Source organism: Pholcus phalangioides, unplaced genomic scaffold (genome assembly GCF_987345545.1).
Source record: "Pholcus phalangioides strain wild (caught in Gottingen) unplaced genomic scaffold, Ppha-v1.0 ptg000043l_1, whole genome shotgun sequence".
NCBI classification, from domain to species: Eukaryota; Metazoa; Arthropoda; class Arachnida; order Araneae; family Pholcidae; genus Pholcus; species Pholcus phalangioides.
Window position 1 is genome coordinate 4,760,120 of NW_028301629.1, and position 25,167 is coordinate 4,785,286.

At 35.5% G+C, this 25,167-nt stretch overlaps 1 protein-coding gene and 1 long non-coding RNA gene across 8 annotated transcripts in view; one reads left to right on the top strand and one right to left on the bottom strand.

The window, feature by feature from the left end:
• LOC149063817 (multiple PDZ domain protein-like) overlaps positions 1–25,167 on the top strand; it is a 689,010-nt gene that overhangs the window by 481,435 nt on the left and 182,408 nt on the right. For all 6 annotated transcript variants that reach the window (XR_016196092.1, XM_089255618.1, XM_089255619.1 and 3 more), the window contains exons 14-17: positions 3,247–3,420; positions 7,923–8,393; positions 10,057–10,293; positions 20,217–20,312. Coding sequence is in view for 5 of the 6 variants with exons in the window: in XM_089255618.1 (XP_089111744.1) it covers positions 3,247–3,420; positions 7,923–8,393; positions 10,057–10,293; positions 20,217–20,312 (978 nt within the window). In the remaining variant the exon portion in view is untranslated. The remainder of the gene's footprint in view (positions 1–3,246; positions 3,421–7,922; positions 8,394–10,056; positions 10,294–20,216; positions 20,313–25,167) is intronic.
• Positions 17,828–25,167, bottom strand: part of LOC149063818 (uncharacterized) — a 51,078-nt gene continuing 43,738 nt past the window's right edge. Inside the window, exons 4-5 of one of the 2 annotated variants that reach the window (XR_016196093.1) lie at positions 20,196–20,402; positions 17,828–18,537 (exon numbers count right to left, since the gene is read on the bottom strand). This is a non-coding gene — a long non-coding RNA (uncharacterized LOC149063818). The remainder of the gene's footprint in view (positions 18,538–20,195; positions 20,403–25,167) is intronic. The other variant, XR_016196094.1, reaches the window with a different exon arrangement.

Consider the following 25,167-nt stretch of genomic DNA (forward strand, 5'->3'; position numbering starts at 1 on the left):
CCCCCGGAGCGAGTGCCATGAAAAATTTTCATTTGTATTCGTTTTACCAACGAATAAAATCCAGGGCCCCCAAAATGAAACCTGTAAGCATAGGGCCCCCGACTTGGAAGCTTGTCGGTCATCCCCCGGAGCGAGTGCCATGAAAAATTTTCATTTGTATTCGTTTTACCAACGAATAAAATCCAGTTCCCCCAAAATGAAACCTGTAAACATGGGGCCCCCCGACTTGGAAGCTTGTCGGTCATCCCCCGGAGCGAGTGCCATGAAAAATTTTCATTAGTATTCGTTTTACCAACGAATAAAATCCAGGGCCCCAAAAATGAAACCTGTAAACATGGGGCCCCGACTTGTAAGCTTGTCGGCCATCCCACGGAGCGAGTACCATGAAAAATTTTCATTTGTATTAGTTTTACCAACGAATAAAATCCAGGACCCCCCAACCAATTACCCGGGACACAAATTCGCATACTTTTGGTGGGGCCCCAGACTGGATATATCTTTTGCTTCCGCTATCGAAATTTTTCAACGTTAAAGCAGCAAGAAAACAATGAGATCCATCAAGGGCCCCTGGAAATAAAAACTTTTTACTTATACGTGAAATCTTCCCCGGGTACCCCGACCCTGTGTTGGGAGCACTGCTGTTGTGTGTGTATATTATACATATATATACCTCTCGGCATGGACCTTCCCCCCCCCCCCACAAAGGAAGGGCTGACAGGGGCCACAACGATTCTTATCACTTTTTGATTTTTCACACTATAAATTAATCACAGAGGGGCCCCTGAAAAGCTGGTTTGGGGGCTCAATCTAAATTCCAGCCTAAGGGCTCTGCTGTAGGATGTAGGAGCCTCTTGGTACATGCACGTAACATGGTCCCGATATGTGAATATCGACCCAATATCGATATATGAATATGAATGTACGATATATGAATGTGAATATCGATATATGAACCGACTTCCGTAACAGATTTCCGTCACTCAAAAATTTCACCCACTTCCGTCACTCGGTTGCTTAGCAACAGGCCCTTTTCGAGTTTGTTTGTGATTTTATATTATAGAATAGATATGTGTGTGATGCATTCACAGATATATTTTTTGTATGTGTATGACTAGATAGGGCCACACATACACTTAGAACAAACATTTTGGCATGCACCAATTCCTTAGATCTTCCATAGGGGAATGTGCACAAGGTACTTGTACAGTTGATAGTCATACAGTCGAATCCCATTTTAACGAATACTGTTATAGTGAAATTCTGGTTTTAACGAACACTTTTCTAATCCCCCAGTTAAGTTTACATAGGAACAATGGAAAAACCTGGAATTCCTTTATAATGAAATTTCTTTATAACGAAGTGATTTCTCCAGTCTCTTGGAGTTCGTTATAACGGGATTCATCTGTAGTACAGTAGTCTCAAAACTTCAAAGTTCCAGATAATCCAAGGTGCAAAAATTTTTTAAAACTCCTCCTCGAAATCTATTTTTTTACCAAGAACGAGCTTGTTTAATTTTATGTTATTCTTTTTACAAATGAGGGTAATTTCAGCTTTAAGGGGTCTTGGTTCCTGGAGTCTTTGGTGGACTTCACCACCTCCAGGCCAGAATTTTTCACAGGCCTCTTGATGGAAAATTTATAGAGTGATGAAAGGAAAAATAACATTCATATCAAGTTCCTAGGACTAGATCCCATGTAAAAACAGTCCATTGGTCTTGGTGGTTGTGTAATGAATTAAGCCATTAAATTAAAGGCAAAACAGGTAAAAGTATAGAGAGAGAGAAACGATTCCACTCTCCGCTGTTCATAACCAAGAGGAGATCGAGATGTAGTTCGGAAAGAAAATTCACATTCCTCTGTGGAGGAATCGAACCACCAATCTCTCACTGTCGGGGCGAGTGTTCTAACCATTGAACTACAGAGGACAGACATTTTCATTCCTTAGAGTATATGTATAAATATCTCCGCTTGGTTATCCAGGCTTTCGTCTGGGGGCTAACATCGTAACAGCTATTAGCTGAGCTAGGAGCAGTCCTATGCAGTCCCGTTCAGCATTCATACATATGCTCTAAGGAATGAAAATGTCTGTCCTCTGTAGTTCAATTGTTAAAACACTTACTCGGACAGTGAGAGATTGGGGGTTTGATTCCCCACAGAAAGAATGGGAATTTTCTTTCCGAACTACATCTCAATCTCTGCTTGGTTATCCAGGCTTTTGTACTTCGTAGGTAACTCCTCCCCTCCCCCCCCCCCCCCATACTCACATACACTTAGCCTATAATGTTATTTTAAAAAGCTTTTCGGATAATCAGAGTTTTCAGTTATCTGAGGTGGTCTCGGTCCCATTCACCTCAGATTATAGAGACTGTACTGTATGTATGACTAAATATTTTGTCTCTTTACCCGAAGTGATCAAAATGTGCAGAAAGATTAGTAATATATAGAGCATTCACATGTACAGGGCATCGACAACTACTATTTAACTGTACATGTACCTGTACACATTCCTTTGCAGAATTTCTCTAACCAGTGATTCTAGATCATAGTGTTATTTTATAGGAAAAAACATAACCCTACCCCCCTACAATTCAGAAGGGAAAAAAAATGAAATCCCCCCTTCCCGAGAAAATCCTGCTTATACCTATGGGTGCATGTGGGAAAGTGTTGTGGGTGTGTGTGTGTATGCAGGGTGTCTTGTTAGTGCTAATGCATACTTTACCTTAGCAACTGTCCATTATAGAGATATAGTTTCAGTTTGAAAAAATGCTCAAAAGGCGTTCCAAAATTACCCCAGTTTTGTGAGTGAAAATACAGTATGTAACAACATAAAAAATCCAAATTTTTATACGATCCCCTTGTCCCGATCAGAAAGTTTTTGCTCTGAATCTCCTAAGGCCAACAGAAAAAATTACAAGTTTCTAAGTGCAGTATTCTGTGCGATATTTGAATTTTCATTTTTACAGCAATAAAATGCCAAAATCTTAGCTCAAGGGGGAGGAGATACCCTCCCCATTACATACTGTTTGGCTTCACGAGAACATTTAACATATTGTGAAATTACCTTATTTATTTCATGACAAGCAAACAAACTTTCAGAAATATTTCCGATTCAAACCCACTGAAAAACTTGTTTATTCATCTGAATGGTGAACTTTGCTCAATGCTCACTCGTGTGTATGGTATAAAAAAATAGTCAATCTGTGTTATTTTTTCTCCCTTAAAAATTTGTACAACTGCATTTTTACAGGTTGCACAGCTGTCAAAGTTTAGAGAAGGTGGAGGTTTAGGCATCAGCCTAGAAGGCACGGTGGACATAGAAGATGGGAAAGAAGTTCGCCCACATCATTACATTCGATCTATCTTGTCGGATGGTCCTGTTGGAGTAAATGGGAGGCTGCAGAGCGGAGATGAGCTGTTGGAGGTGAGTTTTATTTGCCATCTGGCTATAAAAGAAACTGAAGAAGGAAAAAATCTCTCCATAAGAAAAGGATACATGTCCATCAAAAGAAGGATGACTGTTACTTGTGTATTACAATCAATATACATGAACGCTCATGTATCAACTGATTTTGTATTCATTTGAAATGCAGTGTTCTGGTTGCGGTTCCATAGAATACAGCAGAATATTCTTTATTCAAAACAAGGAACAATGATAATATTTTCAGATAAGAGTTATCTCTGTACAACTCTACAGTGAAACAGCTGAATATTTATGTAATTAAGAGTTTATGAAGGAATAAACATTGCAGTATACTAGAAAAATGTGTGTACAAAATTGCACAGTGCAACATTATAGGTATCCTCTGCTTTACAAGATTTTGCTGCTATACAATTTTGAAAAGCTAATGCGATAAATCACAAGAAAATCAAGAGAAGGGCATTTTGGAGTTTTGATTCCAATTCTCTGAAAATAACTTTTGAAGTTTTGCTATAGATAAAATGGCAAAATCTTTTGAATTTGAGTGTGTAGATGAGACAAATGTGGATGAAACGCTCAAATCTAACTCACCAAAGCTCACTAAGGGACATGTTTTGATAACACATTTGCAATATCATCAGAATTTTTACCGAAGAAAATTATCCTAATGACTAGATAGGATGAAAAATTCTAGTAGGACTAGAATTTTTGACCTAGAAATCGCTTGAAAATTTTCCATAAAAAATGCATTTATATCCTAAAAAACTAAATACAGTCGATGGTCGTTATAGCGACTCCACATTATAACAACCATTCCATTACAACAACCGGTAGGATAACTCCCAAATCTATTCATAGAAAAACTATCATATTAATTTTACTTTCAATATAACGACTCTCCTAATATAATATCTGTTTTCAACGGGACGAAGGAGTCATTATATGGAGTATCGACTGTATATAAAACAAGAAAAATGACCTAAAACAATTTCCTCTTCCATTTCCTGTAAAATTAATTTCAGATTTTCAAATGAGGAATATTAATGTAATTAAAACTATGTTAAATCATCAGTTATTGCTTGAACTAAAATGCTTCAATTTATACCAACTGTCAAATTGTGTAGACCTCTCATAAAATCTCGGTAATACAGCTTATTTTTTCAAATTATTTTGATTTCTGTACTAAACTGAAACTTTATTGCCTGAAAACAAGTATCATGCAGGGGGGAAAAACTTTAAATACAAATTTATCTATAAACTATAGAAAATTTATCTATGCTAAAATGGGAGTATAAATTATATCAACATATATATAATTGATTTTCTGTCTGTATGTTCTCCATACAAATCTACGATTTTAAATCAAGTCGCCAAATTTTGCATACCAAATGGGACCCGACTTGAACGATATGCTGCTGTAGAAGTTCATCAGAGCAGAGAAGTTCGTCAGGGCAAATGCTTGAAATAGGCAAAAACTATTGGGCAACATTGGTTTTTGGGCCTCAAAAATCACTTTCGGAATGTTTACTTTGTTCACTGTGGTTCCCTAGCAATGCATTTCAGACGTGTATATGCCTTTATAATGGTTTGCCACTTTTTCAATCCTCTCAGTAATTGAAAAAAACCCGGGCAGCTCCGGGTATTATAGCTAGTGCATATATATATATAATCAAACCTAAAACTGAAGGCAAACTTACTCAATATTATTTTCGTTTAATGCGAATTAAATATTTTTCACGTTGGACGTAACCAATTCATTGTTTTGTTCGTAAATACAAAAATTTGTTTAGCATGAAATATTTTTGTATTTTTTCAACTTCATAACAAAGTTCAACTGTATTTTGTCTTGTTTTTATATGTTGATGTCTTAATGCATCCAGGCAAAAAAAAAAAAAAAAAAAAACCTTACTGAATTAATACATCTGAATACAGATGCAGGTGGCAGCACTTCTTGAATGCATGAATGTTGAATCAATTCACTTTCATGTTATTCTCGGAGGGAGGTAAAGGATAGTGGAAGGATAACCTATAAGGGATCACCAGGAAACCTGGAGAATAAGATTAGCATGGAACAGGTCTACTTCGTAAAATTCTGTCTTTAGCTTGAAGAAAAGAGGAGAAGGAATTCGTATTGTCACAAGGACCGACTTCAAGGTGTTCTGAAAACCAAATCCCCCTTTTTTTTTATCTGAACCTTGTATAAGTCTTTCAGTAGAAAACAAGATGGCAAAAAAAAAAATCACAAAACCACTTCTCATTGAAAATGCAGAAATATGTAAAATAATGCCTGAAAATCATTAAAATATGCTCTATCACGTAAAAATAGTGAAACATGCAAAAAATAATAATAATAATATGCAAAATCATGGAAATCCTAGCTGTACTGATGAGACTGGAATTATCTTAATTGCAATGGTATTTATATATATATATATATATAGAATTCTCTATCTCGCTATATTAATTTTCATGGAAATGGGAAATACTATGGAGCATCTATATTTCAATCATTCAGTTGAAAAAAAAGTTATCGGTCTATCACACTAGGGCTCTTCAGGAATGGAAATATCCACAGAATATATATCCATTCATGATAGGGTGACTGAAGACAGTGAGGAGTAAAAATTAATGCTTAAATTCATTCATATAGCACAAGTTCACGAGAATAATCAATTAGTTCATTAACAAAAATATATTTTGCTGCTTAGAGATTTAAATTTTTTCTTAATTTTTAATGCAACACTCACTTTATCTCTCTTAACATGTTTAATTAAACTCACTTCATATGATTTTAATTAAATTAGAGTGAAAGCTCGTCTGAAATTATTATTTTGTGGAACCAATTGCTCTAGTAAAGGGAAAGATACCTGTGCATTTAAAAACCTTGTTCCGTTTTTAGTTTTATATATATATATATATATTCAAGCTTTGGCAGTAATATATATATATGTGTTACTGCCAAGGCCTTAAGTTGGCCACTTTGTGAGCTGGCTGGTTGATCTGGAAAATTTCTGAATTTCAAGATTTTGCTGGCCCCCCCATATTTAAATCCTTATATATCCCTATATATGAATCACACAAAGATATCGATATTTAGATTCCTTCGACCATTAAGGTTGTCATAGCTATGCATAATAATTATAAAAAAAATAATCACAAAAAAAAATATGCCAACATGAGGAATCAATCTATATATATAAAATTGATTTTATGTCTGCCTGTGTGTGTATGTATGTATGTTCTCTATACAAATCTACAATTTTAGATCGATCGTCGCCAAATTTTGCGTATATACCAAATGGAACCCTACTTGAACGATAGGCTACTTTAAAATTTCATCAGACCAGGGCAAATGCCCCAAATGGACAAAAAACTGTCCGGCAACAAGGGTTTTTGGGCCTCAACAATCACTTTCCGAACGTTTACTTTGGTTACCATCGTTCCCTAGCGATGAGTTTCAGACATGTTTATGTCTTTACAATGGTTTGTCACTTCTTTAATGCTGCCAGTTATGTATAATAGTTTATGCCTTTATAATGGTTTGCCACATTTTCAATACTCTCAGTAATGAGGCTTTTTGAATAGACGTTATAATCATCACCATCATCTATTTGATGGTCAGGGAAAGGGTGATCCTCATAGAAATCAGTATTAAAATTGCCGATTTAACTGCATAAATACGGAAATTTAGTGGGGGGGGTTTCCTGCCACATCAATAATTTTAAAAATTAAATTGAATTCTCGATTTTTGAAATATTGAATTCGCTTGGAGATACGAAGCACAGAAAATTAAGTATGAAGTAATTAGCCGGATCTACTTTTGAGTTGGATATCCATGCAATAACATTAATTTCAACTTTTTATTTATATCTTCTCAAGCATGAAAATTAATGTCTCCATATTGTCTTTTGATATTTATTTGCATAAATTCATATAGTTTAGGATGTTTTTAAAATTAGTTATGGGCCCCGTAAAGTGCATCGAAAAAATTCCACAGCTTTAATTAAGCATTTTTGGAAGCTGAAACAGGCAGAGATGGATAACTTGAAGTTCAGGGGGAGGGAATCGAAATACCTAGCACCCATCAAAAAAAAGGGGGGAGGGGACTATTCATTTCTATGTTTCTTTAAATTTAGATTTGTTTATTTCATGAGTCGCGCAGGACGTCGCCATATTGGTTATCTTTAGACACGGTTTGCATGTCCCTCAAAGAAAGAGGGAGATATCACATGGTTCATAAAGCCTCATTGAAGAAAACCCGGGCAACGGCTGGTATTGTAGCTAGTATATATATATATATATATATGGGGGCGGCCAAAGCCATACGAAAGTCAGAATTTAAGACAGTGGCTGGTTCAACTGTCCAACTTTGGGCTTTGGTAGTAACATATTCATAAATCTAATAAAATTACTTTAGTTATTTGTTATTTCCTTGTTCTGTGGCATTGCCTCTCACCCTTTCAATCGTCCCTTACTAATTGAAGTTGTTTTTTCTTCTCAAATAGGTTAACAGTAAAAGGTTGTTTGGCATGAATCATCACGGTGTAGTTGCAACGTTGAAAGAACTCCCTATACATGTGTGCATGGTCTGTGCTCGTCGTATTCTTCCAGCAGATAGGGACTTGTCATCTTCATACCTGGGTCATTCGGAAAGCAATTCACACCCGTATGTTCTTGATTATGATCTGACAGCTGCATCTGAGTTCCGTGATCGCAGCAATCTTCTAGGCCAGTTTGGTGGCAGCCTTACTTCCCTAACTCCAGTATCGGAGCGACTCGTCAAAGCAAAGTCTGATGGTTCGTTAGCAGTTGGTACATCTGCTTCCTCTTCCCCGCCAATGGAAGCTGTGCTGTCTAAGCTGAAGTCCAGATCTCTCGAGCCATTGACTGGACTGGCCATGTGGAGCAGCGAGCCACAAGTCATTGAACTGGTTAAAGGAGACAGGGGATTGGGATTTAGCATTCTGGATTACCAGGTAATCACTTGCCAACCAGAATATATATATTTTTCTTAAAAAAGGATTTCCTTGTTGATTCAATTGAGTTATTTTGTAATGCTTATTTCATAAACGGAGTGCAGACAATTTAAGTTTCCGTTTTTTGAGCTGTCTACAGCCAAGACTGTATGCAGAATTGACCTTTGGGGGGGGGCAGAAAAATTTTCTTCCCAACAAAGTTTTAGTTACCTCCCTTCAAGAAGTCTTTAAATTAACAGAAACTAGTTAATATAGCATATAAAGATTTTTCCTTTCTACATTTTAATTTTTTTAACAAAAATAGAATTTTTTTTTCTAATTTTTTGGTTTTTCTTGGGGGGGGGGGCTAATGCCCCCACATACATAGTCTGCGATCCACATACACTTTTGTCTACGCCCATAACATTTTGTCAGAAATCAGAAAGTAATAAGACCATGGTTATTTTCCAATGAAGAGATGGTGGCCAATGTGATGGTGATTGTGACAAAAAAGTTTCATCATCCACAACTAGAGGGCATTTTCTAATCTAAATGGTGATCCACATCTTAATTTTTTCAACTGTTTGACTTATTGCCTCAAGGTTCACAGAGAATATCGTAGTATCATCAGACAGAACTGTTTTCAGTTTAATTTCTTCACTATTGAGTACAGTATTCACTTCACAAAAACATGTATAACTATCTCTGAAATGTTTGGAAACTGTGGAATTGCCACTGCCTTGTGCACCTTACAAAGGTTTATCCTGCTTATGCCCCTGGTTACACTTACAACATATAGTTTTTACTTTTGTTTTTCTTACTGTGTGTTAGAGTTATGCGAGAGATGCACATGACTGTACCCTCAGCTTCACTAATGCTTTAAAAAATTTATGAAAGGACAATTGCCTGGAATTTAGTTTACTTTTGAACACATCACTGGTCTATCGCGCTAGAAAGGATTCTCTATTGCATGGGTGGCTAACTTCTTTCTGTTCATGGGCCAACATAATGGTCAGCTATAGCCTCACGGACTGCATAAGTGGTGCGACTTCGGTATAGTCAAAAAATGCATTAAAAACATAGGCTAAATTTCAGCAAATCTTAGTTCTTTCAATTTTTATTTTTTTGTATTTTGTCTAAATTTTTTCAGCCAAGATGATGCAGGGTATATTCATCTTCACACACATTTTTTTCACAGAATTTCGTTGCTTAATTTTATGTAAAAAATCACACTTTTTGCTGAAGCACTTTTTTCTGGAAGAAATCTCAAAAACCCTCTTGAAAGTTCAACTTTAAGTGCTGCCCTCTGATAAAAGCCACCAAAGTTCGTATTCACCATATTTCTAACTCTCTTAAGACTTATACATTCTTCTAAGTGTGGTCTTAACTCTGATGTGTAAAAAAAAAATTCTACAGTGAGAAAAAGAAACCCGTACTTTGTAGCACCAGGGTCTGAAAGGGTTATAAGAAGTAAAGGAACAAAACTGGAACATACTCCACTTTTAATTCTATCATTTCTCTAATGATCAGATGCTCATATGTTAGGGATTGGCTGTTATGTACAGAAAATATTACCCCATTCGACATTGCTTATGTTTGCCTATGATAAAGATAGAATTTTCATGAACACACTTGTATATGTGTCTGTTGATTCTGACAGTTATGCCTCTTGATTCCTTCGCAGGATCCCATGAACCCAAATGAGACTGTTATAGTGATCAGAAGCTTAGTTCCTGGTGGAGTCGCTCAGCAAGATGGCCAGCTTATTCCTGGTGATCGCCTTCTTTTCGTAAATGACATCAACCTAGAGAATGCCAGTCTCGATGCTGCCGTTCAAGCTCTGAAGGGGGCGCCTAAAGGGGTTGTACGCATCGGTGTTGCTAAGCCCCTCCCCCTACCCGAGAGCACCCAGAGTACTCAGGTGAGTGACACCTTTGTCTCTCGGACGGGTGGGGGGAGGGATTTGTACGACAACTCTGGCAGCGATGCCGGATGTGGTGCAACATCTCTCGTGAAGTCAGAGAGTTTCTAAAATTTAGTCATTTTTTTATGCTTGCTCGATTGTCCCCATGTAAAAAAAAAAAAATTATTCTTTATTAGTATACATCATATTAGTTTTTTTTTTCCAATTGTGTATTTCTTCTATGTCTATGAGTCTCATCTACTCTTTATCGAGTCCGTTATTGAATGTTTTGAAATGGCATTTATTGTAGTTAGATTTTTGGCGAGAAGATATTATTGGTTTCAACTTTACTGCATTTTGGTTGTAAATGTTTCTATTGGATTTTTTAGTGAGGGTTATTCCTTCACTTCTGACAATGTTCTCATTAGCTTGGGAACCGCCTTTTTTGCTCAGCATCTTGCTCATGTATCATTTTTCGAAAGCTTGACATAGCAGCTTTCTTGCATGTCAAGTTATATTGGTCATTTCAAAATCAGATGAAGCAGTTTTCTGAAATCGTATTGGAATTCATATTTTGTTTAGCTTTATCATTTTGTTCATTTTATCTGTGCCTGACTCCAAAAAGGCAATAAAATGTCTTTTTGCAACTTATGATAGATGTCACAGAAATATAAGCCTACTTAAACGCTGACAATAATGCTGATAGCCTGATGGCACTTTAATGTGCATAGCTGCCGAGTCTCCGGGAATTTCCAGATCTCTCAAATTTTGACTATGATTCTAAAAAATCCCTACTTTTGAGGGGAAAAAAATGTTCCCAAAGAATTTTTCCAGAAAAAAAAAACTGTGGCATCTTTCGTTTTTAGTCCCTGAAATGATGTCACAAGTGTAATGTGTATTGTCGCCTTTACATCAAATCAAAAAATTTCAGTATTTCATTTTTGGTAGGGGGGGGGGACAAAATTTGCAAAACATTCAAAGTTTATTCCACCGTTTAACATCTTATATTGGTGGGATGACCCACATTTGTTTTGACCATCTGTTCGTTGAGTCTGTATGTCCCATTTTGGGCCTGATGGATATTTTTTAAATTTGATTTTAGAGTAGTAATGACAGATCCTATTGGTTGACGATAATTCTCAACTTTGTCCTGATTGGCAATGGCAAACATTAGGTCACGTTTTTGCAAAGGGAAAAAATCACTAGTTTTATTTTTAAAAATCCCTACAGACTTTTTTCAATGAAAAATCTGTACAAAATTTTATTTTTTTTAATGAAAAATTCCTGCATTATTTTTCAAAAATCCTTTTTGTATTTATTTTTGTACGGAATTTGGATCAGCACAGAAACCTCCCTTATTCTCATTCTCCAAAGTTGGCAGCTTTGTAATTGTGAAGTTTACTGATGCAAAGTATTCCCCAGTTATGTACTACATAAAGTGAAATCTGTCTTGAACGGAATTAAAAGATAATCCTATTTATATAATTAGTGCTTTGATTTTTGCTTGGACCTTTATAAGAAGCCTACTATTCCTAGAAACCTATATCACAGCTTGGAGACACACTCTACTTCAGGGGAGAGAGTCTCGTTCATATCACACAGGTTTCACTGTATTATAGCATTGTAGTGTCCCTTTATAAACTGCAGTTTCAGCTGTCACTTTGTGTTCTTTGATAGTAGAAATGTATTAGGACTTAAAATTCCTAGATTCTCTTATATGTCCAGGTTAATAAATACAGTGATATATATACACACACACAGTCGACCCCACTTAATCGGGTAATGGATAATCTGGTACGCCGTTCATACTGATAAAATCCTCTGAAATGAAAATTTCTCCCATAGAGACAATGTCATAGTTCCTCGTTTAATATGATAATTTTTAAAACTTTTCCGTGCGTAATTGAATATTGAAACTGACATGACAACTGCAAATACATATCAACCACTATGATGTATGTACATAATATATTTATTGAATAATATAACATAATTTTGCCTGCAGGACAATATTACAGTACACAATATAGTATAACATTCAGAAATTAAGTAAAATATGTGAACAGTTAAAATTCATGGAAAATCCAGAATTGGTGTCCTACAATGTCAAAGTTATCAGTACATTTAATTATTGATTTTATTCTTGTTCTTTGTTTAGCCCATAGAGGGCGCTAATTTTTCAAACATAAGAAAAAAATCAAGAAATCTGCACAAATGCCATGCACAAAATCTGCACAAATGCCTGCAGGACAATATTACAGTACACAATATAGTATAACATTCAGAAATTAAGTAAAATATGTGAACAGTTAAAATTCATGGAAAATCCAGAATTGGTGTCCTACAATGTCAAAGTTATCAGTACATTTAATTATTGATTTTATTCTTGTTCTTTGTTTAGCCCATAGAGGGCGCTAATTTTTCAAACATAAGAAAAAAATCAAGAAATCTGCACAAATGCCATGCCGTCGTGCAATGTGTAAAACTGGAAAAAAAATCTCGCATAAAGAAAGAATTTCTGTTTGTGAAACAGACAAAGTTTTGAATGCTATAATAATAAAAAAAACTCAAATTGAAATCGCTCGAAATTTCTCAAGCTCTGGTATCAAGCATTAGAATGATGAAAATGAAAAAGATTTCCGAAAAACGGAAGCTTCTTTATCAGAAAATATAAGAGGAAAATCTAATTTCGACATTGTCAACTAATTTCTATATTGCAAGGGGTTTTTATGCTGAAAAGCGAAAAATGCATCGATCAACCTTGCCATAAGTAGCCAAAAATAGAGGAAATTGCCAAAGGTTTTTAAAACCCTGAAAATATAAAAATATATAATTATAATATGATAATTATAATTTCAATTTAAAATTTCATTTCTGTTTATTTTCTCTCTCAGCATCGGGCTAATTTCCTTTTTTGAATAGGTGTTTTTGTGCTACGTATCACAATATATATTCTATCTGCCTTTGGCACTGGTATCAGTTGGTATCATGTTATTATGAATAATATTAAACATAAAATCTCTCTAATATTTGATTCAATTCTGCTTGGATAATACAATAGCTTTAATATATAAAATCTATGTCAATATAAAAGCTATACTACGGTATGAAACTGCAATATATTTGTTCTCCACATAATTGGATTCTTTGCTCAATTGGATATTATACCTAATAATCATTGATATCTGTTTAAGTGGGGCTGACCGTATATCAATCTCTGTAATCTGTTCCAGATCCCAGCGATGTCAATACTTGTACAAAAACTAATCAGTGTTTTACTGCTCTATGCTGTAATTAGAGTAATTTTGCCTGCAGGACAATATTACAGTACACAATATAGTATAACATTCGCTATCGGGTGCAGTAACCCACATTGATAATACTTGCTCAAATTATCAAAGGATATTTAGTGGTGTTGCGAGTTCGATATCTGGCTCGTCCTTGTCAGAAACTTTTCTGCCATGGGGGTACACCAGAAATGGTGACATGGCCACAGAAAAAGATTGCTACTGCAGGTCATCCCACACTAAGGGGTTAGCACACCGACCTCTCGATGAGTGTAAAAAAAAAGGCTGCCATTCCGAATTGGCAATAAATTGTAGGTTCTGGGGGTGGGGGGTTGAATTAGCCCTCGTGTGTAGAAAATGATCATGGTGCGACAAAAATGATCAAACAATCACTATCTGATTCATCTTGTTTGAAGTCCTCCAAGCCTTTGGATACTGAGTGAGCTTTCTTTTGGTTTCAAGCTTATGGATAGAATATCTTCTTGTTCTTCACCTTGATTACTCACATACAAAGACACTAGTAACTCCATTTACTGCCATATATGGTTTATTTTTTGGTTTCAGTGTTTAAGATTAAATTTTAGTGATAATTTTGAAGAGAAATTATGGTTGTTAATCCATTTTGAAGATTTTTTTTGGGGGGTAGGCTTTAGTCTATACTCAGTCTTACTTTTTTGTACTATAAAGGGCTTGTGAAAAATCATGGCCTGAAGGCCCATCAAAGTTCTTAACGTTTACCACCCATGTTGCCACATGGTGGTTCCCTGGTTGTGACTTTCTGTACTGAAATATCCTGGTTGTGACTTTCTGTACTGAAATATCCTGGTTGTGACTTTCTGTACTGAAATTTCCTGGTTGTGACTTTCTGTACTGAAATTTCCTGGTTGTGACATTCTGTACTGAGAGAAATTTGCTCTATTATCAATGAAATCATGTTAAACGTATTGCATGGAATGTCTTGATAAAGAGCTGTATTCCTGATCAATATTCTTTTTCTCTTGTTAATGATAAACTCTGAAAAAATGTGCTGCCCACACGTCCTTTGCCTGAATAAATATGAATGTGGGGGAAATAACCTATTTATTGAGCATGCTATTTCAATGTTAACCATTGTAACTGATTTTCAGTTGCTTATGAGATGTTGTACCACACGTCGATATTATTGGCTCTGTTTTTTTTTATTTAATGTGACTGTTAAAAAGATGTAATACTGTGTTTTTTTCCGTTATACATTGTATGCAATGATGCTATGCAACAGTTTGTTTTTATTTTTTTCTTAGAAAATATGATAATTTTCTGGTGGTGTTCTGTTTCATTAGCTCTAACGTGTTTGTCTTTTAAAGATTTACTCTTCCATCGCTATTTAATATAGTTTTTGGTCATCCATGAAAGTTTAAAATTTAGCAACTCAGTCAGTTCTTGGACAACACTGCCCATAGTTAATTTAAGACTGATTAGACATATAGAAAATTTACCAAAGTAAATTTTAGAGCGGCTTTTTCTGTTTTAGTTTACACAGTATTGGTTTTTTTCTTTTTGCTTGACTCTTTTATCATCTTTTTAACTTTTTTTATGAGAAAACATATGGATATTTTCCTAAAAGAACTTAGTTTACAAAGTGCCATCTAGAGTAAGGTTTGTCAGGCTGGAAAAAATGCAATCAGCCATTTCAGATTGGCTTTAAAATGAATCCAAGTGACCAGTTGATGTTTCCATCTCTTGTTCTGCGCAAACCAGGGAATAAATGTTGATTAGTGCAGAAGCACTTCCACACCCCTCCCCTATGCTAATTGTTTGTTCATTTTTGTCTCTGGAAGCTCTAGTCTGCAAACAGTATTCAATGGTACAAATATCCAATCATTATACTTCACTTAAAATTCGAAATTTACATGGCAGCTTCAAGTTCACACACTACTCTCGATACACAGAACTATGAGGCGCACACACCTCCAGCTCTGCTCACTTATCTCTTAAAGGGGATAAAACAGTTGTAAATTATGCAATAGTGATAGACTGTAGTCATGGTCAGTTTACTAATATCAAGTATTAGTCTGCAAATAGAAAACTAGCATCAAAATTATGTCATTGAAGTTTCTTTCAGTTTTTCTGGTGAAATTGCATTTCTTAAAACTCCTCTGTCTGCATTTTTCTCGATAATTTGAGGATAATTTTCTCCTATATCATTATTGTAAATCCAGAACAGAATTGAGGTTTTGTCTTCAAAACTCTAGTAAGACATCTTTATCAGATAGCAGCGATTAAAGATCTAAAAAGAAGTGGCATTGCTTTTGAAAATTTGGCAATTCTCAAGTGGCATTGCTTGAGAAAATACCAATCAAGATAAAGAAATATTGTTTCCTATGTTTGTGTTTTCTGCTGTTGATTGAATGTGCCGGCTGCAGTTGTGGCTGAAATGTTTGATTATATTCTGAATTCTTGACCATGACTTATGTTCTTACGGCCTGACCAAAGTGGCCCGAAAAACTATTGAACTATAAGAATGACACCCAGCCTCTGATGTTTTGAATTTTTCTAAGCAGTGTATTTCTCTGTAATATTATCATTCACCAATTGAAGTTTTACACACATTTTTGTTTCATAATAATAATATACTTGTTCCATCTTCGTAGAAATCTTCAAATAATTTCAGTGAGTCATAGTTTTTTATTGTGTGATTGTCATCTGATTGAGAATGTAGCTTGTGCGTTGCTATTCAATCAGATCATGAGGCTTATAAAATACCAGCTTATGTGAGTTCGATTTATGCTCAGAACTGCAAGTCACAGCTTATATTCTTCGCCATGTACATAAAATTGTTGCGATATACTGCGTTTGATAAATTTATTCTTCAACATGGACGTGCTGAATGATAACCAGAGGTTGCCCTACCAGAGTGTAATATTAATTTTATTGTTGAATCGGACTGGAATTGTCTGAAAAAGAATATAGAACATAGTAAACATAGCTTAAAAGTATAGTCGCTGATTCAAATGAGTTTTCAAAGAAAACTGTTAATGTAAACGCCAAATAGCAGTCTTCCATATGAGGGCTTTGTCTCGTATCGCCGCATGTTGATTTTCCATTTCGAAAGGTTTTTAATAAAAGATAGACATCATAGGTTAAATATTAAGAAGACTTTAACTGTATTCTTTCTTAGTGATAAGAGTTTTTACTGTAATTAAATTAGCACTGTGTACAAATGAACGTCATTTCAGTTAGATTTATTCTTTCATTTTTTATTCTGTATTATATGTGACCCTTCTAATAGCTTAGAATATAAAAATGATCGGCAGTATTACCATTCACTTTTTGTGTGGATGGAACGTTTATTAAATCACAGCCTTTTTAATGAGTAAAATTGGTATTTTATGCGTGTGTGTGCGTATAAATTCGTTCCCCGAAGTAATGCTATATTACTCTGAGAAACTGTTAATACAGCCCTTTTGCAATTTTCGGGCAATGATTATAGTGGTTGTAATAACTTTATGGTTGTTGAATGTTCTTCCTGACCGCGCAGGCAGCATTGCGAGAACTGATGCTGTTTCTTTTGTGATATTTGCATATTGTGATTCTTTGTGAAACTGAGCAACATTGCATTTAGATTGTCAGAGAAAGCAAAAAAAAAAAAAGATCTTTATATTTTTTAATATATAATATTGGTATTTGGCATGTTATATATGATGTATATTGCACGTTTTCTGCTGTATTCATTCCAGCTGTGGGCTCAATAAAAGAAAATAAATTTTTATATCATGTCTCTGTATATGCATATATTAGATAATTCACATGTAGATGTAAGAAAACTCTTTTTTCAAACTGTCATTGAAGTTGGTAGCACCCGAAACTCAAGGAATTAAATTAGTATCTGCATTAAATGACATTCTTGAAAGAAATGGCGTGATGTTTCAGAAATCATAATGCCATGTGTGGATGGTCATTGATTTCTTGAAAGATGCCATGCTTCCAAACATTTCTAAGAACGTTCAATATCTTAAACATTATTTTCTGATATAGCCTCACCCCATTACTTCATAAGATTAACATCATTATGTTGTTATTATTCCACAGACTTTGAATCATCAAAATCAATTTCCAGCAATTAATGCAGCTGTTGCTGCTGCTGTATCCTAAAAAAAAAATTTCAAACACTAGTCCAAAAGCAACTGTGAAATACTTTCTTAGTTCTTTTGTTAAACTGAAGAAATTGATCTGGAACCAGTTACCGCCAAAAAAAAGGCCATATACCGAGCTTTTAAATGCATCATTTGATTTTAATTATCCAGATATCAATTCATACACAATTAAGACAAGACATCTTTAGGGTACGGTCGTAGCACGGGGCCCCAGGGCAGAGAAGGCACTTATAGTTTTTCTTGGGACCCCTTGGAAAGCTGGTTACATTCTGGCTGAGGGCGGTGAAGTTAGTTTTCTATGGTTTTAGAACTTCAAGGTGGGAATGCGAACTGGTGTCCTATCTATTTGAAAAAGCTCTCCGCAAAAAAGCAGGAAGACCTATCATCACTTATGCTTACATAGCATGGAAATTCAAGCATTTACAATCTTCGCTTCAAGATGTGGAAGACAGATGGCAGCAGAACTCAAAACAAGTACAACTCTAACAACATAAATGCATTAAAGCTCACACATACACTCATACACATTCCAGCATGTACTGATTCGTTAGAAATTCTGTATAGAAATGTGTGATGCATGTACGGTTGAGTAGTTGTGACTAATTATTCTTGCACAATCACTTACTCCAACATATCGCCATTTGATCCACCCCTGAAATCATTGGCAAAAAACTTGACGAGAATGAATATCAAGCATTTGAGAGAGAGAATCACATCTACTTCCGTTTGATAAATTTTTTAATCACTGAAATATTTCAATGGAACATTTGTGGTGACAGTTATGAAGATCCTCAGGATTTTATGGATTGTTCTCTTATGTGTGGCACTCGAATGTTCCGAACCTGAAAGATATTCGAACATTATTATTATTATTATTGGTGAAAATTAACTGATGAAGAGAGATAATTAAATAGTTGTACATACATTACATGGTGTCTATGATTAAAGGTGATGTGTTCTGAGCTATCTACAGCGTTAACTGCCCATAAAAAAACGTGAGGTTTTGACAGTGTTTTCTACGCAAATTATAGTGCATATTATATGTCACTATCATTTCACGTGACAGGGTGTTTTAACAATTCCACCTGAAACATTCTCGTTTTTTTTTACTAAAGATTATGACATGAAGTTTACAAAAATGGGTTTTATTGCTGGAACTCTTTTAAAAACACTGATTCAGCAATAAAAATTTACAATGCGATTATCCGTCTTTTAAAGGAGCTTCAATGAACACGTTCCAAAAATTTAACAATTTTCTGCTGGGCAAACAAACTTTTAAACGACTAGTAACACATCAACTTTTACTAGAGACATCCTGTATGTTGTAGCAAACGTCTCGAGTCTGGCCAGTTCACAAAATGGTCAGGCTTCACTCATTCACCCTGACATAAGATATCAAAGCTGAGCTGATATTTCATCAGGCTTTAGTAAGTAGAATTAAAATTCCCTCTTCTCGGATCGAACATAAAATAATTGTTTTATTACATAATTCACTTAAATACTTAATATAACATAAATACCTTAATTTTTCCAGAAACAGACAATATTTTGTTTACACTGTGGTTAATTTTCATGGGATCAGTCAATTGAATGCACAATAGTGAGCTTACACCAAGTTTTGATGTATACCATTCTTTGCAACACTCTCCGATATTACAGACACGAGAGACTTGAACACTAATATAGAGAATTATGTGAGACTTGAACGCATGTATAGAGAACTATTGTTTCGTATGAGGAATAATAGTGATGCTCACAAGTTCTCATTACTTATGCAGTTTTAAAATTTCTGGAACGGTAGATGCATCTGATCCTGGGTCAGTAATATCTACAAGATGACGTTGCATAACCATGATTAATATCAAACCTATCGTCCTCAATCTATGCAGAGAATAAGTAAAAACACAGTGCATATAATCATCAGTTATCAGTAATTATTGTTACTAGTTTTGTTGATTGTCATTCTAATTGGTTTAGGGTATGAAGATGTATTGTGTTGATTTGAGGGCTACATAAATTCTGGAATTTGTGCAAAGGGTATTTTGTAAGCTAAATAAATAATCTATTTAAGACATTTTTTCTACATTAATTAGACATTTAATCTACATTTTTTTTAAAAACAAATTACAGTTCATAAACGGCTTCATGTGTAATTTTGGGAAGTTTTTATAATCAGCAATTGGAAATGTCTCAATAGGTATGCAAGTCATATCTGTGTATTCCATTAGAGATAGCTAAACATTCTGATAATATCAAAATGTTTGCATCAATGATCTCTATTGGAATATGTAGAAATCTGATGCTGTGTTGATGTCCAACATAATAGTCTTTAACTTTCCATGTGATTGATAAATGATTGCAGATTTTAGAGAATAATTATGTGAATTAGAAACTTTGTGCCAAAAGTGTGGCAATATATATATGTATTTTCTTTAAAAAAAATTGAGGGTAAGAAATAAGTACTGTGCTTGAATGTGTCTAAATAAATATGGCATCTCACCTGTTTCCTTCTATCTTCCAGGTTACTGCCATGGACGACAGACCAATCATCTGTGATTTCTCCGATAAGCCTTTTGAACTGCCTCCAAGACTTCCCAGCTTCAATTTGGACGATCAGGTAAGTCCTTCTCCCGATTCAATGCTGATGTTCAGTGTTCCTCCGCCACCGCCTGAAGGTTTCTAATCAGTGAGCAAGTGAAATGTGTAACTGAAAATGTGAAGAATTCATGGTTAAAATACTGTATAGGGAAATTAATTGAAATGTATTTGCTTGTGTAATAATGACTAGAAGTTTAAAATATATATATACAAAAGGATTACGGACATCAAGATTAGAAAGGATCGCCTTCTGCTGAGCTACCACAGTTTTGTATATCACTCTGAACTACCATGCGAAACATGTTAAAATTACCATTGAGTATCTATTTTTCATCATACAAGAAAATGGCAACGGATATCCTACATCCCCACCTACAATCAATGAAGCAATTAATATATCATACATACACACACACACACAATGTCCCTGTATCCTGGAGTAAGGCTTGAAGCAAGAACATTTAATGGACCACTGATAATGATTTTCTAATGCTGTAATTAGAAAAAAAATTAATCCAGTCCCACAGCCCGGATCCCTGTCAGCCCTCCCCCTCCCTCTTTTGGAGGAGGCCACAGACAGTTAGCATTCGCAGAGCCATCAACAACACCATGGGCCATAAGCATAAATTTGTATTCTTCTCATGGGTCTGGGTCTCCCAGATGCTTGCCATCATCCTCATGTAAACTTTGTAATGCATTAACTATGTAAATATTGGGTCTGAGAGCCCCCCTCCCAATCAATATTTTCAATAAATTTGTGCCTATATCTTTGAGCCTTCCCCTCTCCTCCTTTCTAGATAAAGAGATGCTCTAGAACCTTAAAGCAAGTATGTCTACCTTTTATTTTCTGGCACAATCCAGTATCAATCATCTATTGTAAGTTTAACCTATTGTTCAGGTTAAGGAGTGGGACCATATCTGGAAAAGCTTGTTTATGAATACTTTATGTAGAAATACATTTATATGTAATAACGCTTTCTCTGGCACAGTCCTACTCCTGAGTCAAATGTACTAGCCTATGCTTTACTTTCAAATCTGATTACACAAAGCTCTCCATGCACTTGAGACCCCCCCCCCTCCCCCAGAGCCGTGCTTGGATGAACTATTGCATTAAGATGGCACTTAACATTCACCAAACTAGCATTCTTAGAAGGAAGAATTTTTTTTTTCTTTTGCGCCAAAGTCTTTTTTAAATAAGAAGAGGGTGGAATGTATATGTTTTTATTTGCATGATTGGCAACATTCCAAAAAATAGTTTCATAAAGATCAGGAATAGAAGAAGTAGTACTAGGAATCAGAGGTTTCCAAGGTTCTGCCCTCCCCCTTTGAATGCAGTTGGTAGATCCTACCAATAATAGTCCTGAAGTTCAGCATCTACCAGCATGACCCCCCACAAAGGTGGGGGCTGACAGGGCATTTGAAGGTTCCCAATACTTTTTTTTGTTTTTCATGGTGTAAATTCACAGTATAGGGGCAGGTGAAAAGTCTTGCCAGGGAACTAGCCAACATTCCTGGTCTAGTTGCTCTGCTCCAGGATGTGGAAGAGGTGAGGGGGCATGTCTACCGGAAATAAATTGCATTTAAATGAAGTCGGTGATGCTGAATCAGATGTGTATGGGCATAATTTTATTCAATACATATATTTTTTAATATTGAGGGAGGGATAAGCTTTTAGGGCTAAAGTGTAATAGACTATACATCTTTTCGAATTGTTATACTGACGGCACAGTCATTTTATCAGTATCACCAGTAGACCCGACAGTAATTCATGGTTTTCGGGTGAATTTGAAATAGTTACATATATATATATATATATGTTACCGGCAAAGTATGAAATCCAGGCATTCTATAGAATGCCTAGGCATTGTATAGAATGCCTGGTCGTTTCAGGCAAAGTATGAAATACCGGTTTTATTCTATACTTTGCCTAGGCATTCTATAGAATGACTAGTCATTCTATAGAATGCCTAAACACAATCCAGGCAAAGTATGAAATATCTTCTTCCAACAAATCTCTTTAGGGGCGGTATAAAATATTACATAAAATTAAAATTTCATAGAATTTTCTTTTTTTCCCGGAAACGTTTCCCTTTCGCTCTCGTGAAAAAGGATCTGTTGAGGGGCGGTATAAAATATTACAATTTCTTCGAATTAAAATTTCGCAGAATTTTCGTCATTTTTTCCCGGAAACGTTTCTCTTTCGCTCTCGTGAAAAAGGATCTGTTGAGGGGCGGTATAAAATATTACAATTTCTTCGAATTAAAATTTCGCAGAATTTTCGTCATTTTTTCCCGGAAACGCTTCCCTTTCGCTCTCGTGAAAAAGGATCTGTTGAGGGGCGGTATAAAATATTACAATTTCTTCGAATTAAAATTTCGCAGAATTTTCGTCATTTTTTCCCGGAAACGTTTCTCTTTCGCTCTCGTGAAAAAGGATCTGTTGAGGGGCGGTATAAAATATTACAATTGCTTCGAATTAAAATTTCGCAGAATTTTCGTCATTTTTTCCCGGAAACGTTTCCCTTTCGCTCTCGTGAAAAAAGATCTGTTGAGGGGCGGTATAAAATATTACAATTTCTTCGAATTAAAATTTCGCAGAATTTTCGTCATTCTTCCCCGGAAACGTTTCCCTTTCGCTCTCGTGAAAAAGGATCTGTTGAGGGGCGGTATAAAATATTACAATTTCTTCGAATTAAAATTTCGCAGAATTTTCGTCATTTTTTCCCGGAAACGTTTCTCTTTCGCTCTCGTGAAAAAGGATCTGTTGAGGGGCGGTATAAAATATTACAATTGCTTCGAATTAAAATTTCGCAGAATTTTCGTCATTTTTTCCCGGAAACGCTTCCCTTTCTCTGTCGTGAAAAAGGATCCATTGAGAGGCGGTGTCGTCAAATTAAAATTTCACACAGTTTTCAATTTCAAACGTTTTCCTTTAACTCTCTTGAGAAGGAATCCCTTGAGGGGCGATGTCGTCAAATTAAATTTTCACACAGTTTTCTTCGATTTTCCCGGGATACCTTAACGTCTGGCTCTCTGGAGGAGGGATCTGTTTATAGGATCGGTATAAAATATTCAATTTATACGATTACAATTTAATATAATTTTTCCTAATTTTTTTCTGTAAACTTTTCCTTTGGCTTTCTTGACAAGGGATCTGTGGATGGACGATATAAAATGTCACATTTTCGTCAAATTAAAATTCATTCGTCAAAATAAATCACAACTGAATTTAAGCGTGTAATTTCTTTTTGGAATTTCAAATCGGATACGGACAACATTTTATCGCTTTCGGACGTTTTTCGTGGAATACCTTTTATACGTTACCGTAAACAAAACGGCATAAATCTGTAATTACGCATAATCACCGGATTTATATCGATTACTATGCATAATCACCGATCAAAACGGATGAAATTATTGTGCATAATAACCGGCGATTATGCACAATCACCAGATTTATCACAATTACTGTATTTTATACATGGCACCAACCTGTAAATGTTGTCAAATTTAGTGCTCAATGATAACAATTCTGAAAAGTGCCCCGCGACGTAAAATTTTTGGAACCAGTATTCTATCACTTTGGTCCCTCCCCACGAAATGAAAGTGATCCCCCTTGGAATGAAATTTCTGGCTAGGGGCCTGATGAGACACATAACGTCAATTATTTCACCACTGACGTAAGCTCCCAAAGCTGAAGTAAATTGCTATCCAAAGAATTCTCGTAATTTTGGTAGATTGTAAAAACCGTGTCACTAAGTTTTATTGCACATTTAGGCTAACAAATTTCTTCGAGAAAAATACCGGAACTCAGGATTTCAAATACGGGTAAAATACGGAACATCGCCAATCATCGCCATAAATGACGACGAATGTAAGCAAAGTGGAAAACTTTTGCAGAAATCCCTTAAAAAACACCAATGGCAGGAAACAAACATTACTCTGAGAGAATTGCAGTGAACAAAACTGGATTCCACGAAGTACATTGTAAAATAACGAAATAAAACGTTTGAAGGGGCAAACAATTAAATCAACGTTTAGTATTTGCCGTCTTGCAGTGGAGTAGTTTGGGAGCTAGCGTTTTACTGTGGAAGTGTTGGTTCGAACCCTGATTCTCTCTGGCATGGATGTTTATCAACATTAACAAATTCCCTGGACAGATCATACAGGATCTCTTGAACATATTTGAGGATCACTTTATCAAGAAAGTAAAAAAACCATGACGTACGTGAGGTGAATATTCTTATTCATAGTTGTAATTATAGTGATATAATTTATGCGTCGAAAAATAATTTCAATAGTTGATTTTAATAAAGTATAAAACTATAAGCGTCTTTGCCGCTGTAGTGGTCGAGTGGTTATAGTGACGGACTCGCGTTGCGAGGATCCGGGTTCGAACCCCACAGTGGTGGTCGGCTGAAGTTGGTTTTCTGTGGTTCCCAACTTCAAGGCGCAAATGCAAGCCGATCTCCCCGTTAAAAAGTCTCGACACAGAGAGCGACAGTCCTACAACAATAAATCATTCAATCATAACACTTCACTCATAGTTAGAAAAACTGGTGGCAGATGGCAGCACTACACATAACAAGCATTAGAGAAACAAAAAACTTCACGTCAGGTTTCACTACACGTATTTCTGTTTTTTTGCTGTCCCGACCATCGAGGAGAAATAAAGTATTTTATTTCTCCTCTAAGGTCCCGACTTTTTTGCAGAAATGTCCTGAGTTTTCAAATATTTTCAACGAAGTTAACTTGACTTTTTATTCTTCAAATCAACGATTAAAATGATCTTTCCAGCTTAGAAATTACATCACGATAATGAGGCTTTTGGAATAGACATCATAATCATCATCATCATTGGCGTACTCAAAGGGA